Here is a 17,995-nt window from a genome sequence, read left to right on the forward strand (position 1 = left end):
AGAAAGAAAGACAGATGTTTATCAAAAGCGGTATTTATAGTTATGTTATCAGCCCGTGTTGTCGAACAGCAGATACGTACTGTGAACTACTTCTCTCGTACTTGGTATTGTTATATATCTCATCCGTAAATGATTTCCAAGGAAGAGTAAGTGTTAAATCTTTGAACTTTCCTTGCGGTTAATGATTTATCATTCTAACTATGTAAAATTAGAACTTTAATACAATTAGTCCTCTAATATAATGTAATTTTAAACAGAACTTGCACTGTAACTGTAACTTAGTGTAATTGCATTCTAACGTTTCAGTTATAAAGGTAACTGGTTGCTGGCTAGAAAATATGCTTTTGTAATAATGTGTGTTGAACTGACTAATATGGGTGATTTTGTATTTACTGTGTGTGTTATATTCTTATTAATGTGTTTTATCAAACTAAAAAAAGCTTTTATCATTCTCTTTTAGTTGTTTTTTTTTTCAGTTATTTAATTTGTGATTTCAAAACAATACATTAAATAGTGGTAACATAATAACAATTCTAACCATAAACCCAATCAGTGACAATTTAATTTCCAATTTTCCATATTCCCAAATTGATTTTCCATCACCTTCTGTACAGCATGGTTACTGGTATTGAAGCCTTCTGTTTTTTTACGTTTTATTTTACTTGAAATCACCAATATCTTTTTGTAGCACGGTACAAATATTAAAATAATACAAAGTGATGTATTTTCATGATATTTATAACTTGAAGTAGGAATTTTGCATAATTGCTTCATACTCATATTACTTATAAGTTACACTATTGTTTTGTTTTTAGAATTAAGCACAAAACTACACGATGAGCTATCTGTGCTCTGCCCACCACGGGTATCGAAACCCTGTTTTTAGCTGAGTCAGTCCGCATACATACCACGCTGTCACGGGGGTCTATACTTATAGTAGACTTTCTTTGCGTAGTAGAGTTGTATATGTTGTGGTGAATCTATCTATGTAAGTATGATTTAAAAATCTACTACTTAATTTTTCTCAAAATTAATAACATAACACTTGTATGGTATTTTTGCATATTTTAGTTTTTTTCACAAAGTATTGTTATGAGGCACTGATTTGTTACGTTTGTAGTTGTTTTATGTGCCGATGTGTTTACCTTACGAGAACAACAAAAAATATCCGTCTATAAAGAACTATTAAAGCCTACGCTGTGCTGTCATAACCAAGCAATGCGAATTTGATCTCGGTTATTTATTCGAATTTCTGCATGAACCATAGAGCTAACCACAAACAAAAGAAATTGTCTTTTTTTTATCACCACAAAGAATTCAATGAACCAAAAAATGGTTGCACGACTAAGAAATTCTTTGCAGCGTCATCATATCTGTATGTTTTAAAAACTAACACCTATTTATAGGTCTGTTTTGGTTATCCCGCTGGGACAACGGTAAGTCTTTAGGTTTAAGACGCTAAAATCAAAGTTTCGATTTCACTAAGTGTACACAGCGGATAGCCTGATGTGGCTTTACTATAAGAAAACACCCACACATAGCTACACGAGAGCTATCAGCGCTAGCCATTCCTAATTTAGCAGTGTAAAACTAAAGGGAAGTCATCTAGTCATCGCCACCCACTGCCAGTTCGTGGGCTACTCTTACTAATGAAAAGTGTGATTGACCGTACGTTATACCGTCCTCACGGCTGGGAGGACGAGCATGTTTAGTGTGACGGGAATTCGAACCAGCGACCATCATCTTGCGAGTTGAGCGCTTTAATCATCTGGCCATGTCGGGACTTTTCTAAGAACGTCCGCACAAAATAACACAAGCTTTCAATGATGTTTGACTGATAGTACTAGTGTGTTGTATTTATGACAAAGCTACTAAGGCTATTTGCTATTGTCCCCAAATATAAACTACTGACCATAATAGGTAAGATAGCCAGCCAACACTACCATCAACCATCAGTGCTGGTGAATTGACTGTAAATCATATAACACATCTACAGTTTAACATTGAGAAATATTTTGTGGTATATCACGGATTCGAATCCAGCTCTGAAAGTTTTGAGCTTTACCACAAGCTGACCTGCGTTCTGAACTATGGCCTAGAGCAGATTTGGCTATCTTTATGTTTGTAAATTAGTTTCTTACCTAGAATGTAGTATGAGTCAGAAATTAGATGAGTGGAGGTAAATGGGAAGAAAGAACTACTGTTTCTTACTTTCAGATAACAGTAATTAGGATAATAACAAGGAGAAAATATTCGTTGGTACTTTTGAACCCTCATACAACTAGCTAGGCTATAAAACTGAGACCAAAGGAATTTTCCGTTACGACTAGTCATGAAAAACCTGTAAAATGTGGAAGAAATTACTGTGAATGATATACAGTTATTATAATATTAACTCAGTTCATAACTTGTTATTTACAATGATTTAGACTTTTTTTTTTAGACGTATGTGCAATTTGGCCAGAAGATGTTTTTGTATAGCGTGATAAGTGTAACTTAATGACTAGAACATTTTTTAAGGTATGGTTAATGAGTTAACACACGAGCCATATAAATGTGTGAGTGTGTGTGTGAGTTATACTAGAGCGTTTAGATTGTTGAATTAGTAACTTATAAGTTACATTGAGTCCGGAATAGTTTTTTTTTAGTTTTATAGTATTGTAAATATTTAACTTGTATTTCAATCAAGTTCAAGTCGTACGTAAGCTTCTGCTGTGGTGTCAGGCGTACCAATGAACATTAGTTAAAAAATTTGTAGTTGAAGAAATAAAACTTATTATTACCAGATGAATTGGACACTACATTATTCTCTTTTTTTTTTTCAAATAATTCGAACAATAAAAATCATTACAACAGTGGTGTAAGGAATGAGACTGTATTGATGAAAATAAAATCAAGACCAAACTCCAAAATGACGAAACATGCTCTTAGCGAGATCGAAAATTTAATGGAAATATTATCAAGAAAAAATAGCATCTGATGCTAAAGATGATCTCTAACTGGATCAGAAATCTGTCTCAAAAATTTGAATTACGTTTCTACGAATTTAAAAATTTGAAATTTATATTTGAATTTTTGCATGATCCATTTCAATTTGACTTAGGAAATTTCTGTTAAGAAATTACATCTTTTTTGTCTTTGGATAAGAGTGGATTTGAAGACGAGATACCTACCCTGAAAACTGTATAACATATAAAAGGTAAACAAAAATGTTCTAGCAGAGAGATGTGGCTCACTATTCTGATAAATGAGAGTCTTCCATATTTAAAGATAGTAATTTCAAAATTATTTTCCATGTTTGGATTCACATGGGTGTGTGAGTGAAGATTTTCTACGCTAGATTTTCTCATGTCTAGATTCAGATCTCGGTTTACTGACATAAATTTAGAGGCAGAGCATAGATATTAAGCTAAATTTCACGAAACTTGTTGATGAAAACCCCCATCAGTTTTTCACTTTGAAGGTTAGTTGAAGTGCTATTATGTTGATTAAACTAATATCTTTCATTAAAAAAAAATTTTTTAATAATGTGGCCAATGTTGTTTTCATTAGCCACTGTGAAAAATAAATTGCCCACTCATTGTCTAGCGAATGCAGAGGCCACAGAATTGTCCCACTTTGCAAGCCAAACTAGCTAAGCATTGAACCTTTTATTGCACAGTTGCCATTTACATTGAAGAACGCTATGAAAATTATTTTACGGCATGTTTTACTTGACTTTGAAGCACGATTATTTGTCATTTTATTTTTTAAAGTGAATTATGTATATTAGTTTTGTATTTTTGAATTTTATTTGTGTATTATACGAAGCAGGAAGTATATATCATTGTTATAAAGTGAGCACCTTTTTTCAAGCTGGCTAAGCATTATTATAATGAATTTTCTTATTATAAGCCATTAGTATAAGGCCTGTTATATTTTAACACTACATTCTATATTAGTACTTTAGAAATTTTAAATAATTATAAGAGTGTACAACTGTATTATAATATGTATGTCGTCACTTCTAGAACTCGTGAAAGAGGATGAGACAACAAATACAGTAGTTCTTGGAACACTATATAAGTCAGCTTAAAAGAGACTTTCAAATCATATCAACTGTCACTGTAAAAACGACTCATTTAAATAGCTTTTCATATTTATCGCTTACGCTCAATCAAGAGCTTATATAAATCGTTTTTTTTTACAAGAACAATAGTTATGGTACAAATGTCTTTTTCCAAGTTATCTTATTAACCAGTGTTACAACCACTATTCTGCTTATTGTGAGGCCCGGCATGGCCTAGCGCGTAAGGCGTGCGACTCGTAATCCGAGGGTCGCGGATTCGCGCCCGCATCTCGCTAAACATGCTCGCCCTCCCAGCCGTGGGGGTGTATAATGTGACGGTCAATCCCACTATTCGTTGGTAAAAGAGTAGCCCAAGAGTTGGCGGTGGGTGGTGATGACTAGCTGCCTTCCCTCTAGTCTTACACTGCTAAATTATGGACGGCTAGCACAGATAGCCCTCGAGTAGCTTTGTGCGAAATTCCCAAACAAATAAACTGCTTATTGTGTCACACAGGGCCTGATAAACTCTTGATTAAACGTCGTCAGTAATTGATATAGTGAACACAGAGTAGTTGGAAAACTGTTATTGTACAATCCTCTAATTCTTGAAAATCTCTAAAAAACTAGATATATAATATATAAAATTTCGGGACAACATGAGATCTATTAATTAATCCATCTCCGTCGTTCCCTTTTCTAAACTAAAATTATTAATCAATAAACTTCCCAGTGGCCCAGCGGTACGTCTACGGACTCTCACCACTAGAAACAGGGTTTTGATGCCAGTAGTGGGCAACGCACAGATAACCTATTGTGTAACTTTGTGCTTATTTCCAAACAAACAAATTAATTGATAAATAGAAGAAAAAAGTATTATCATCTTTTATCATTCATGTATACTTAATCAAGCTTTCTCTTAAACTCATGTAACTTTACTGCTTACACAACATCCGAAGGTAACCTGTTCCAAAAGCCAATCATCCTGTTAGAAAAATAAAACTGTCTCAGCTGAAAATGATTCTCACCTTGCCAAAAGTTATACTTGTATCCCCTAGTCCTACTATTCTTATTGTTAACTACGAAAAAAGAGGATGTATAAACACTATCAATCCGTTTACAAACTTAAACACCTCAATCACAACTCTTCTTTTTTCAAGAGAAAACAATTTGAGAGATTTCAACCTTTCCTCGTATGACAACCCCTTTATCTCAGGCACTATTCTGGCTAACTCTTCACTGAACCCTTTCCAACAATTCCTTTCCTAGCGTAAGAAGCCTAAGACTGGACACAACTTTCTAAACGTGGCCTAACCAATGATCTGTACAAAGAAATTATAACCTCTTTAGATTTATATCCAGTATCAACGTAGATACAACCTAAAATTCAATTGGCCCTACCACTACCAACAGCTTACTGCTTAGATAGCTTTAAGTCAAGATTCATTTCCTGCATGATACCTTTAAGGTTATTTCCGTCCAAATCAAACTTATAATTTAAATTATGGTAATCCAAATGCATTATCTTGCATTTATTGTAATTACGACCCATCTACCCTAAATCTGTTTTGGTAAATCAGCAGCATCTTCCTCACAACTAACAAAACTCAAATCCTTAATATTATCTATAAATTTGAGTAATTTATTCACTCTTCCTTCATTTATTTGAATGGCGTAAATCAGAAAGAGTAAGGGTTCTAAGACTGAGCGCTGAGGTACCCTACTTGTAACATTAAACAAAACTCCATTTGTAACAACTCTTTGCTTTCTTCCATCCAATTTGCTAAGTCATCCTCACACTTATAGAGATAATTGTTTTAGTGTTAACAGTTAAGATAGTCTTAATATCTAATGACAAGCAAGTTAAATATGTATCATTGTATGTTTATAACGAGCACTCTCAATTTTTTTTTATCTATGTTATTCTTCCATTCTTAAGAACAGTTGAGAGGGCGTTTTTTTTCGTTTGTTTGGTTGGTTGGTTTAATGACACTTAATAAGCTTCTTGATTACTGAACATGAGAAGATGTAGAATTGGTTTGCCAGTTTCATTTCGATATATGTGATTGTTGGAAGATAGTTTTCACTTTTTTTTATATTCTGAAGATGTTTCGTTTAGTACTGTGCATATCCTACCTTATAAAATGTGTCTTAGGTTTATATATTGTAGTTTCTATGTACTGCACTGTGAATTGACTAGTTCATGCCAGTTTACCGTACTTTATTAATACACTATAGTCTGCAGTAATTTTTGTTGTAATGTGTGCTGCTCTCAATGACGGCTTTAGAAGAGTAAGAAAAATAACAAATTCCGTAAATCAGATTTCTAAGTTTGAAACTCATTATCCAACTTGTACTGCGATTCGTCCGTGCGTGGGTGTACTTACGCTGTTTTAAGTTTCATGCTCGTAATCAGTAAAATTCGTAAGGCCTCAAGAGCAGACGGTAAGGGAAATTTCCCGTATTTGCAGATCTTGTATTGTTAATTTATAATTTAGTTTTATGTGTTGTTTTTTATGAAACGAAATTTCTTTATAAATATCGAGATTGTAATTTTATGTGATGAAAAGTTTAACATTTATTTTTTAAAATCAAAATCGTGGTTAATACTGTTATTAGATAAATATTTTTTGAGACCTGTAACTGGAGTTGATAAATGATAAAAATAAAGTACATAAGATTTTTAGCAAGTTTACAACTGCTTCTAGAGCTCTCCCATCATGTCCTCACATTTAATGTTGTTAAGTAAGAAAAAACTTAAGAAAAATAAACTAGGTGGACTGATGCCCATTTTGTCACATATACATGTAGGGGAGCTCTACTAAACCCATTTATGATGAAAAAAATTCTTATATAGTTATAGTGCAACCACTTGTGGTATTTGATATTTTCTACACAGTCTTGTGATGAAGCATTACCATTTTCTGGTCTCATCCTTTACACAGTATTTAATTGCATTTTTTCTCACAAATTAGACCCCTTCCCCTTTAAACATTCCCTGTATGAGCCTTTTAATTTTGTTAATATTTTTCTTTGTTTGGTCAGATTTTAAGTTTCATATTGTTATTTTTAAAATTCAGAATGTTTTTTTGTATTACTGTTCTCATACATAAATTCTTAAAGTCTTTTACAATTATAATTATACATGATAGCTAAATTACACTTGTAATTTCTTGATAAATTATTTATATTGCAGTTCGAATTCTAAATTTAGTTATTTAATTTTGGTTTTGGTCATGTACTCCATTTGACTTGTAATACTTTTATTGCAGTGTAGCTGTGATATATATTAGAAGAGTTTATTTAGCTAAAAATAGAATATCTTTTGACATTTATTCATTTGATGTGTAATATACCTGACTCAACAGTAGCAGAAATGATAAGGCATTTTGGAGGAATTATACCCAGCATTTAGTCTTGTTTAATTGAAAATATACAGGAATACAGAGGTGTATGCTGATATAGTATAATTGAATAACATCCAAAAAATTATGATTGGTTTTGTCAGCAAAGTTGGAAGACTTGTTTTTAACCTAATTCAGACCACACTGGTCCAGACATTCTTGTAGTGTTATCTATGGAATGCTCATCATTTGTGAACTTTTTGTTAGCCATAAAAAGATCAGAGACACTTCAGCAGAAGAGGTTCTGTCTGTATATGTGAAAACTAAACTTACTTTCAATTGTTAAAATGAACAGAAAGTAGAGAAAAATTCGGTATCGGGTAAGGAACAGAGAATATGAAGATTTTTTTCTGAGTGAAGTGCAAGACTGTTACAAAGATAAGAGAAAAGAAAAATATTAAAATAATGGTCCACTTTAGTAGGATAGAACCACCTTAACAAAATCTTCTATCAAAGGAAAGAGTATGGCAATGATCCCTGGATTGTGCCCTACATAGTCATGCCTGTTATTCTTAGGCTTTGAGATTTCTGGATCTGATATGATATCCAGATAGTTGCATTTTCTGTTGAATCAGTGATTGTTTGTGTAAAATGTATATATATATTCATTTTATGAAATTATTTTCATGTATTCAACCTGTATATTTTCTCTAGAAATTTCTGTAGTGAGCAATAATTCTTCTTATGTTACTTTATAAAGTACAGCAAATTGGTCAGTATTATCTATAACCAACATTTCATACTAATGATTATAGCAATATTTAGATGATTGATATCATTAAAAGCTAACCTAAAGCTGAACGAAGATTAATATTAATATATTACAAGTTAGCAATTGAATTTCTTTTCCTACTTCTACACACAAAAGTGTAGAGATGTTTCTTTAAAAGCATAAGTTTATCAGTTAAGTATCTAGAACTTTTTCAGGTTTAAAAGTTCAACAAAAAAAAGTTTTGTAGAAAGTCTTGCATGTGTTGTACCATTTCCTAGGGTTAATATGTATAATGCATCAATTTTACCAATAAAAACTAATTTTTTTTTTTCTTTTTTGGGCACAGAGAAACCAGTTTGAAACAACAGAAACTTCCAGAACATTTGGTGACCAGCATAAACCAAAAGATGGCCTTTTTAACGGAGCCTAGTCGGGTGTTTACCACATTCTGTTTAGGACTGAATTTATTTCTAGCCATTATAATTGTGTTACTTAATAAGTGGGTTTATGTTCACATAAATTTTCCCAATGTGACAATGACTTTTTCACACTTTGTCATGACTTTTATTGGTTTGGTTATTTGCCAAAGTTTCAATATTTTTAATGTAAAAAGACTTCCAATTTTTAAAATGTTGCCATTAGCTTTCACATTTTGTGGGTTTGTAGTATTCACAAACCTCTCTCTTGGATATAATACTGTTGGAACATACCAAATAATTAAAACAATGACAATGCCATGTATCATGATTATTCAGAGTTACTGGTATGGACGATCATTTTTATTGAAAATTAAAATGACCTTGGTAAGTGCAAGAACTTTTTTATTTTATTTTAATTTTATTGAAAATTAAAATGCACTTGGTAAGTGCAAGAACTTTTTTATCATAATTACTAAAGATTATTCCATTTTTGGTTTTAATAACAAATATTGCATGAGCTTTTTGGTCATTTTGTGGACTTTTTTTCTAGTCATTGTTATGGCCTGTGTTGCAGCCTATTTCACAGTGGCTTTAGGATGTTATAATATTCAAATAACTTAAAATAATTAAAAAAAACTAGTAACTAATTTTTGTTTCCAAAATTCTTTAGTTATTGCTAAACTAAGAACTATATGGAAAAGAATTTGAGGAAATTTACATATTTACAACAGACTGGACACACCATGAAGAAGATTGCATTGGTCCATGTAATATATCATATAAGAAAAAGAATCTATTTGTTCTTTCAAGGTTTTCTTCATGCAGCTACACTTGAGAAAAAAGTAGAAATTTAAAGCAGCCTTTTACTTTTCATGAGGTAATTGATCTCCTTGTTGACTTCTGGTGTCCAATACAACCAAAAGCAACTCGTTCCAGGAGCCATTTACTCTGTTAGAAAAATAAAATTTTTAACATTAGCCTAACGTGTCTTTTTTTTTTCTAAGCTTAACCTAGTGCTCTCTTCATAGTACAGTACAAAAAAAATCAAATACTTTGAACCTGTAAATACCAAAATAATTTTGTAAATTTCAATTAGATCACATCTTATTATTGCTGATGATGAGAAAAATATTTGGATGTAATTGTTATTTCTTAAAATCTTCTGTACAATATATGTTAGCTAGTAATAATGTCAATTGGGTTTTAGGTTGTTTACTTAATATAAGCCAGAGGTGAATATTGGTTCAATCTAGAAATTGCAATTTAGATTTCATTTGAAATACTATGTTCTGCTTTGGTCACTATTTTTATGAAAAGGTGTTGAGTTGTTGGAGAGAGTTTAGAGAAGAGTTACCATGATGAATCCAGGTATTGATGGTGTAGTTGTATTTGATAGACTGTAATTTCTTGACGTGTTTACTGCAGAGAAGAAAGATTTACATGTACATGATTAAGGGTTTAAGATTATTAGAGGTTCAAAATTCATGCATCCAGATACATTTTTAGGGTAGTCAGGCTATGAACATGCGCCTGGGAACAGTCAGTTGCAAACTCACTTTGTTAACCTTAAAATGATCTAAAGAAGGTCAAAATGTTGTTCTGTACTTTATTTTAATTAAAGTTTTAATACCCATACCAGCCATCTTGAGAATATAAATGCTGTGGTAGATGCTGCAACACTGAAAATGTTTAAGACGAGACAGAATGAGTGTTTTATACATTTGTGCTGGAAAAGGGTATTGTAAGAATAGTTATTAGTAGATGTAGTTGGATGTGCGATAGCCGAGATAGTACAAATGGCCATTTGTTATCTTTTGAAAATGAACAAAGATTCAATTTGTTTTGTGCAGGCAGAGTTTATGTATGCTTAATAACATTTTTGTGAATTTCTTACTTTACTAATTTTTCTGGTTATTAAAAATGAAAATTTGAGTGTAATTTTTGATATTTATAAAGTTGAAGCTATTCCATGAAATTTGTAGAGAAGTTAAGAATTGAATAGAAAACTGGCTTAGGGGAAGAATAAACAAAAAATGCCATTGAGTGGTCATTTTTCCTTTAGAAAAACTTGAGTAATTAATAGTTTTAATTTCTGTGTTAATGGGTTGGGTAATTTTGTGGAAAGTAATCCTATATTTATTCACACTGTGTATAAATGTTTGTCCATGCTAAAGGAGCTAAAACTTGCCTGAAATCTCATCCAAACACTATGGAGGCTCAAGAGTAGATTTTCAAGGCTATTTAACCAAATGCTGGCATTAAATTTTGTGTTCCTTCACTCTTCAGAATCCCAAAGATGCCATATTTGAAACTATATAAATACGTCCTCTCAAATTTAACAGGACCAAACTTGGCACACATTACATACACTCAGGTACCATGGGTGGATGTCCTAAAATGTTTTGTTCTGGATGAAGATTCTTCTTAAAGTAATTTTAGTCTCTAACCCTCATGAATAGGGCTACAAAATGCTGAAGGAGATCTAGGAGCTGTTTATAGGGTAATTGAACCCTATTATTGAAATAATAATAATAAAAAGGGTAAATTCATACTTTTATTTTTTAATGGATAATTGACACTTTTTGGGAATCAGCCTGAAAATTAATTGCACAGGGAAAGTGTTAAACTTTGGAAATGTTTATGAAGTTCATATAGACTTGTTCTTCAGTAAAGTTACTTTTTATTTAGAAGTACAAATTTGTATAATAGCATCTCTAATGATATGATTTGTTAAGTTTGAATACATTTAAAGTTTTGTTGAATATGTACAAATGTGGATGAACACTACATCTTATTTATGCAGTGGATGATTGCAGTGGACTAAATGGTCTTCTGCCATATGCCTTTTTCTGTTTTGTATTATACATTTCTTGTTACCTAATACTAGTGTTATGTTGGTGTTAAACAGGTTTGAATAATTACTCTCTTTTTTACAAGCTTACAAAACAAAAGTTACTATAAGTGTTAAAATCAGAATAGAATGTCTGTCATTTTTGTTTTTTACAATTTATTTCTATTCAGTTGCACCCATGTGATAAGCAAAACTGAAGAATATTCTTTAAAATAGTGAATAAGATTAGTTTTTTTTTTCAGATTGAAACATGCATGTAACAAGTGTTTAATTCATTATTTCAGATACCATTGACTCTTGGTGTATTTTTAAACTCTTTCTATGACATAAAATTCAATATTCTCGGAACAGTTTTTGCATCCATTGGTGTTGTAGTCACCTCATTATATCAAGTGGTGAGTTGCTAAAATCTTAAGTTTGTATTGTATTTCTAAAATTGTAGAAAATATTTCTTCAACTTTGCTCATAATGTATTTAGAAATACTTAATGATGAGAAACCCACTTGAAGTAAAAATGTGTTTGGCAATGGTCAGTTGCAAACTCTCTTTGTTAATCTGAAGATGACCTAAGAAAGGTGAAACATTGTTCTGCACTTTATTTTAATAAAAGTTTTAATACCCATACCATCTATCTTGAGATACATTAATGTATTTGAAACTTAACAGATACCATCAAAACCTTTTGGCATTTGTTTTGTTTTACTTTATGAGAGAACAGGTAACTATTATTTATATGTAATTCTTAGAATTAGACAAGTGATAGAAATATTTACATTCTAAAAACTTTTTCAAGTCAAGAAGTAATTGTTGAAACTTAAATTGAACTCGGATACATTATTAGAGAAATGATATTCAATAGTTTGAAGCTTTAATGGGTATAAAAATATAATATATAATTACAGTTTAGTAAATTAATAGAAGTATTTTAACTGTACCTAAGTTGTATCATTTTAAAGTCCCTGCTACTCTAAAGATTACAAATTGAGATTCTATGTATGTTAACACTAACTTGGAGTCTTCAAAAATAATTATTGGCATCTGATTTAGTCTGTCAGTTGTTCTTCAAAATAGTTTGTACATTGAAATATTTTTTAATTCTTATTTTATTAATGCATTTATTTTTTATATGAAAAAGTTTACATTTATGAAAAATATCACAAATGATATCTTGTAATGCTCAGCATCAGCAAAATATATCATAATAGATATCCTTATAGAAAAATATTAAATTATTCCAATGTAATATTTTAGACACAAGATGTAAAATATACTACAGGATAATCCTGTTACTGGTAATGTAATCACTTTCTCCATGTCCTTTAGCATCAGTTCACTTGTATTAATCCAATTTAATTAGGTTACATGCATATACATATACTAAAGTAATTAATCTTCCTGTATGGTCTTCAGCTAGATTCTAAATATATATATTCCAAAATTAAACATTAAACACTTGTTTGTCATGTTACCAACATGTGTTTGTCACTGATTGTATGGTGCAGTAAAGAACAAGTAGCTATTTATAAGACATCTTTGTGCCTTCGGATGTAGTTCCATCTGGTTCTGTAGCAAGACAGCTGGCAAATTGGACACAGTTACTGTAGTGTATGTGTTGTGTTCTCAGATGAATCTATGAAGTTTTTTAAGTAAAATGAAATACAATTGCCATACCTCTGTCAGCTGTGGAACGTCATAAGACTAAAAATTATCCATTGCTGTTTGTTACTTTACTGACTTAAGTTACACAGAAATTTAATTTGTGTAACATGAATGTTTATTACCAAATTCATTGCTAAGGAAAATTCAAGATATATTTTATGATGGTTAGACCTTTGTCTTCTTCATAGGATTTTAAAGATTTCATTCTATTTGTTAATAGAAGTTGATAAACAGTTTTGTCATGATTTTGTTAAATAGTTATTAGTAATGAGAAACTTGCGTGTTTAATTTTAAAGAACATTACAACTATTAAGATAAAATGTACATTCTTTTCAGGCTTATTATAGTTGTTATTGTATTTTTAAAGCAAAAAACAAAAACAATTTGGCAATGTAAAAATAGCTATTGAAGTTAACATAAGCTAAACTATTTTCAAGCCTTGATGGTGGTCACTGTGTTACTAAAACTAGTTAACTGAAACAACTAATGAAGACTCTCTTTCGTAATGCTGAAAAACATTTTTGTTTTTCACATTTATTATATGATTATATATTTTTCTCTCTGATGCTTTTCTTGTTTTCATCATTGTAATTTCCCTCAAAATTTATTTCCTTTATCCCTGAAATTAATATTTTTGGTGTAATGGAATATCAAATTGGTGATATTGCTTTGAATACAAAGAAGTGTTTGTTTTGTGCATTTAAATATTTAGTGATATAATTGTGGGGACAGTTTTTCCCCCCCTAAATAATAACCATGTGTGAAACAGTATTTTTACATTAAGCACACCAAAGTGATTAGCTGTGACTGACAGTAAACATGTTATATTTTCTGACTTGCTGATTATTAATTTACTGTATATGTAAGAAGTTTCATTCAACAGAAGACTGTCTATAACAAATCAAAAGCCTCATTTATTTTTTACACAACTGTGAAAAATCTGTTTTATAATGTAGTGTAAAGGTTACTGGACATACTCAGTAGCTGACACCATTAAAACCTAAGTTGGTTAGGCATAAGAACTGTGTATTAGGTAATCGGTACAGTAATACTGCAGGCCTAATATAAGTTAGTGGACTTTAGCTAGTGTATAAATTTTAAGGGCAGTACATCATTCCACATTGTTAGACATGTTCCTACAGGAAGTACAACTGGCAGTTACTGTGGTTATCAGCCTGTTGACTACCATTTTAAGCTTCCACTTCTGTTGTTGGTGGGGACAGGATTTTTCAGTACTTAATCATGCCATTCATCTTATAAACCCCAAAATCCTTTTATTAATTTTGACTGAAATTCATAATTAAGTTTTGAAGTAGAATATTTAAAAGTAGACCATTATTTTTCAGTGTTAGATTTATTTTAAAGAATTAAAAATTGATGTCAACAAGAGTTGTTTCTTAAAGCAGTATGTACTGTTTATTTTACAGTTATTTATTTTTTTTAGTGGGTAGGAGAAAAACAGAAGGAGTTTCAGGTTAATTCAATGCAACTACTCTATTACCAAGCTCCCCTGTCGGCTGCAATCCTCCTCTTAGTAATTCCATTTGTTGAACCTCCATGGGTGGAGAATGGCTTGTTCCATCATTCATGGTCATCTACAGATGTTGTAAGTTGGCAAAAAAACTTAAAAGACTGCTTTCAGTTATATTTTTCCCAATGAAATTGTTTCCTCTTGTTGCTAAATATTAATTCCATGTATCTTATTCCAACAAAATTGGAGCTGTGTGAAACTAATTTTTTAATTCTTTTGCTGTGTTTTGAAATTAAAGTCCACAAAGAAGAAATTTGTCCCTTCACTACGGTAATCTACAGCAGTCACTTAACATGAAGTATCTCGCATGATACCATACTTAATGGGAAGAAAAAATTTAGGTGACGTTATTCACAAAATGCAGCAAAAGGGTTGAAGTGCTTCAGATATTTTGTACAGAATGGAAGCTTTTCAGTCATCAAATACGTAGACACGTTTGTACCTTTTAAATTGTTTTCTTAGTTATATCATCTTTTCTCTCCTTTTTTCCAATTAGTGAATATGAGTAAAAAAAAAACAAAACTGGATACCCATCAAGATCACTTTTCTCCTGTTTACAAAAATAAGAGCATAAAATATTATAAAAATTATAAGTTTCCTCCACAAACCGTAAAAAACATTATACGCACACACCTAGACAAAAAGCAAAATCAACTAACAAAAGTAAATATATCCCACGAATTAAAAAATCACAAAACCATATACTGCTGCATACCATATATTCCCGACAACAGCAGAAAAATAACCAACATTTGACAAAAACTAATTACAAAATATGACATTCCAGTAAATGCTAAATTTATTAAGAAACCAGACACAAAACTAAGGTCTATATTATGTAAAAACTACACTGACAAACACAACACCAACATTATTTATAAAATACAATTTGATAACTGCCACGACTTCTATATTGGTGAAACAAGTTGAAAAATGGAAACCAGATTCAAAAAACACAAAGTCACCTTCACATGTTTACGAACACTGCAAATCAAATAAACACAACATTACCATAGAAAACACCTAAATAGTAAATACAGAAACAAACATAAACAAACGCAAAATTAAAGAAGCCTTACTTTTACAACAACTCAAGCCCAAAATAAATAAATACAAGGGAACACCTTTATACCTATATTAATAAGTATAATCAAACATCTAAGCACGCCCTCTACATTCCTACACAACCACCTTCAAACATGTGGTCAGCTATCAGTCAGTAACCATTTCTTTCTTTGTGAACCTGATAATGACCGAAGAAGGTCGAGACATTGTTCGCTCCTCTACATAAAAAATTTTCTCAACCCAAACTAGTCGTTTTTACATATATATTTCTCTACAAATGGGTTTTCTCGTCATTACTGATTACTAATGGGGATCAGTTTTATTAAAAACAATTTAAATACAACAGTTTAATTCTCCCAGTTGGGTTCTAAGTTTTTCCATTTGCCTCATGAATAGGATAGTTAAGTGCATTGCACAAGTCTATTAAAAGACATTTAAAAGCAAAAATTATGGAACCTCTTAAACAACAGTAAGCACCTTGCATACATATTTCATTGTAACTTTAAATAAAACTTCATACATTCTACATGGCTCTCAAATTAGTATTTATTATCTGTAAACAGAACTTAATGATGTAAATTTTTGATTAACACATTATTTTAATTATTTTAAATTAACACGGCCCAGTAAGAAGTATGAATTAAATCAAATAAGAATTATTTATACATTAATGTATATACAAGTAAAGAGTACTAAATATTTCTAGAATAGGTTTTAACGATCATTTTTAGAAACAGAAGTAACTGATTAATGAGTGCTGTTTTTTCTTGCTATTTTAATATAGTTACCACTATCTTAATACTATTTACATTGTTTTTGTTTACTTATTATTTTAAATATTAAATCAAAATGAAACTATTCCAAAGATTCTTGCTTGTTACTTTTCTAATTTCAGTGAGATGTTAATATATACTTGTTGTTTATAGATAATGGTGCTGTCATCTGGCGTTGTAGCTTTCCTGGTGAACCTTTCCATCTATTGGATTATTGGTAACACTTCAGCAGTTACGTATCCTTATTGTGTTACCATAAGTCAATGAATTTATTGATGTATAGAGTTTTAAAAATTATGTTATTAGTTAAATTTAGCTACAAGTGCTGATAATAGAGATAATATGGGGTCAAAATTTGTAAGATTATTCTTCCTTATTTTTGTGTGTGGTGTATTTTTAAGTTTTCAGTGGAAGGGAATAGTGAAATAAAGAATTTATTCAGCCTGTAAATCATTCTTTGATTTTTTCTTCACCAAAATTTGATTTAAATTTAAGTTTTAAAATAAAATTAAATGGTCCATGTAACTACATTAAATAATGATTGTTTTATTATAAAAAGCAGAACAAATCAAAATTAAATGTCTTGTTTTTTTGTAAAACAACATAATCTTAGGATTGTACAAGACAAATTTAAAAATATTTCATCAACTCGTTTCATTTTTATAAAAAAAACTTTCCCAAGAGTTGCATACTGGTAATTGTACTATTAAGGGATTGTGGTGAGAGAAAAAAAATGCATGTAAAGGACAGCACTGAATAAGAGAAGCTATTATGTGAAAGGTGGTAAGTACCAATCAGACATATGTTTTTCATTTAGGAAAATATTGACTTTTGTTATTTATCAGCTAACAATAGCTACATCTAAGTCCTGTCACAAATTTTATCCATATTTTTCTAATGTAATAGTTATTTCAGGTATTGCTCTAACAATTGCTTCAAAATGTGCTGACAGGTGGTTCATCTGCCATTTCTAAAGAGTTTTAAAGCAATATGCACCTTTAACAACTATGGTTCAGATATAATGTTCTTGGACAGTTAAAGTTCTGTCTGACTTTGATTGGTGGATATGTCCTCTTCCATGATCCAATTCAGGGTGTGCAGTTTTTGGGAATACTGATGACATTTATTGGTGTTTATCTTTACACCCACATTAAGGTAGGTTGTTCAAATGTCATGTACTTCTAATACAGGTTAAGTTTGTTTTGTGGGAAATATTTTTAATGATCTGAATTTAGTTTCATGCTGTAGGACAAGCCAAAGCATAGGTCCCCCTTCCTCTAATTATGGAGTTCCATATCCATGTTTATCACTGTGCAGTCCAGGCAATATGACACTGCCCCTAATTATGAACTACTGGCTAACAACAATCTTACTTTGTAATTATATATGTGTTTATTTTTTAATACCAGATACCCAATTTTAAATAAAATGATTTTAATACTATTGGTTCATTCATTTTGTACAGTTTTAATGTTAATTTACTGATATTACTAATTGTATAAAAGTTTTCTTTTACATTAACTTAAAACTCCTTTA

The 17,995-nt window shown here is 30.9% G+C and overlaps 2 protein-coding genes across 12 annotated transcripts in view; one reads left to right on the forward strand and one right to left on the reverse strand.

Annotated features, from left to right (window-relative positions):
- The window catches only part of LOC143250544 (solute carrier family 35 member E3-like), a 58,763-nt gene continuing 40,768 nt past the window's right edge, over nt 1-17,995 (forward strand). For 3 of the 5 annotated variants that reach the window (XR_013028237.1, XR_013028236.1, XM_076501262.1), the window contains exons 1-6: nt 1-146; nt 8,508-8,964; nt 11,716-11,826; nt 14,535-14,696; nt 16,613-16,695; nt 17,476-17,614. Coding sequence is in view for 3 of the 5 variants with exons in the window: in XM_076501262.1 (XP_076357377.1) it covers nt 130-146; nt 8,508-8,964; nt 11,716-11,826; nt 14,535-14,696; nt 16,613-16,695; nt 17,476-17,614 (969 nt within the window). In the remaining 2 variants the exon portion in view is untranslated. Of the gene's footprint in view, nt 147-6,000; nt 6,491-8,507; nt 8,965-11,715; nt 11,827-14,534; nt 14,697-16,612; nt 16,696-17,475; nt 17,615-17,995 lie in introns of those variants that run through there. The other 2 variants (XM_076501263.1, XM_076501264.1) reach the window with 2 other exon arrangements.
- The window catches only part of LOC143250540 (uncharacterized), a 51,110-nt gene continuing 47,808 nt past the window's right edge, over nt 14,694-17,995 (reverse strand). For 6 of the 7 annotated variants that reach the window (XM_076501253.1, XM_076501247.1, XM_076501246.1 and 3 more), the window contains one exon: nt 14,694-15,171. In XM_076501253.1, the coding sequence (XP_076357368.1) occupies nt 15,067-15,171 (105 nt within the window). In that variant the 3' untranslated portion in view covers nt 14,694-15,066. The remainder of the gene's footprint in view (nt 15,172-17,995) is intronic. The other variant, XM_076501259.1, reaches the window with a different exon arrangement.

This window comes from Tachypleus tridentatus, chromosome 5 (assembly GCF_004210375.1).
Source record: "Tachypleus tridentatus isolate NWPU-2018 chromosome 5, ASM421037v1, whole genome shotgun sequence".
NCBI classification, from domain to species: Eukaryota; Metazoa; Arthropoda; class Merostomata; order Xiphosura; family Limulidae; genus Tachypleus; species Tachypleus tridentatus.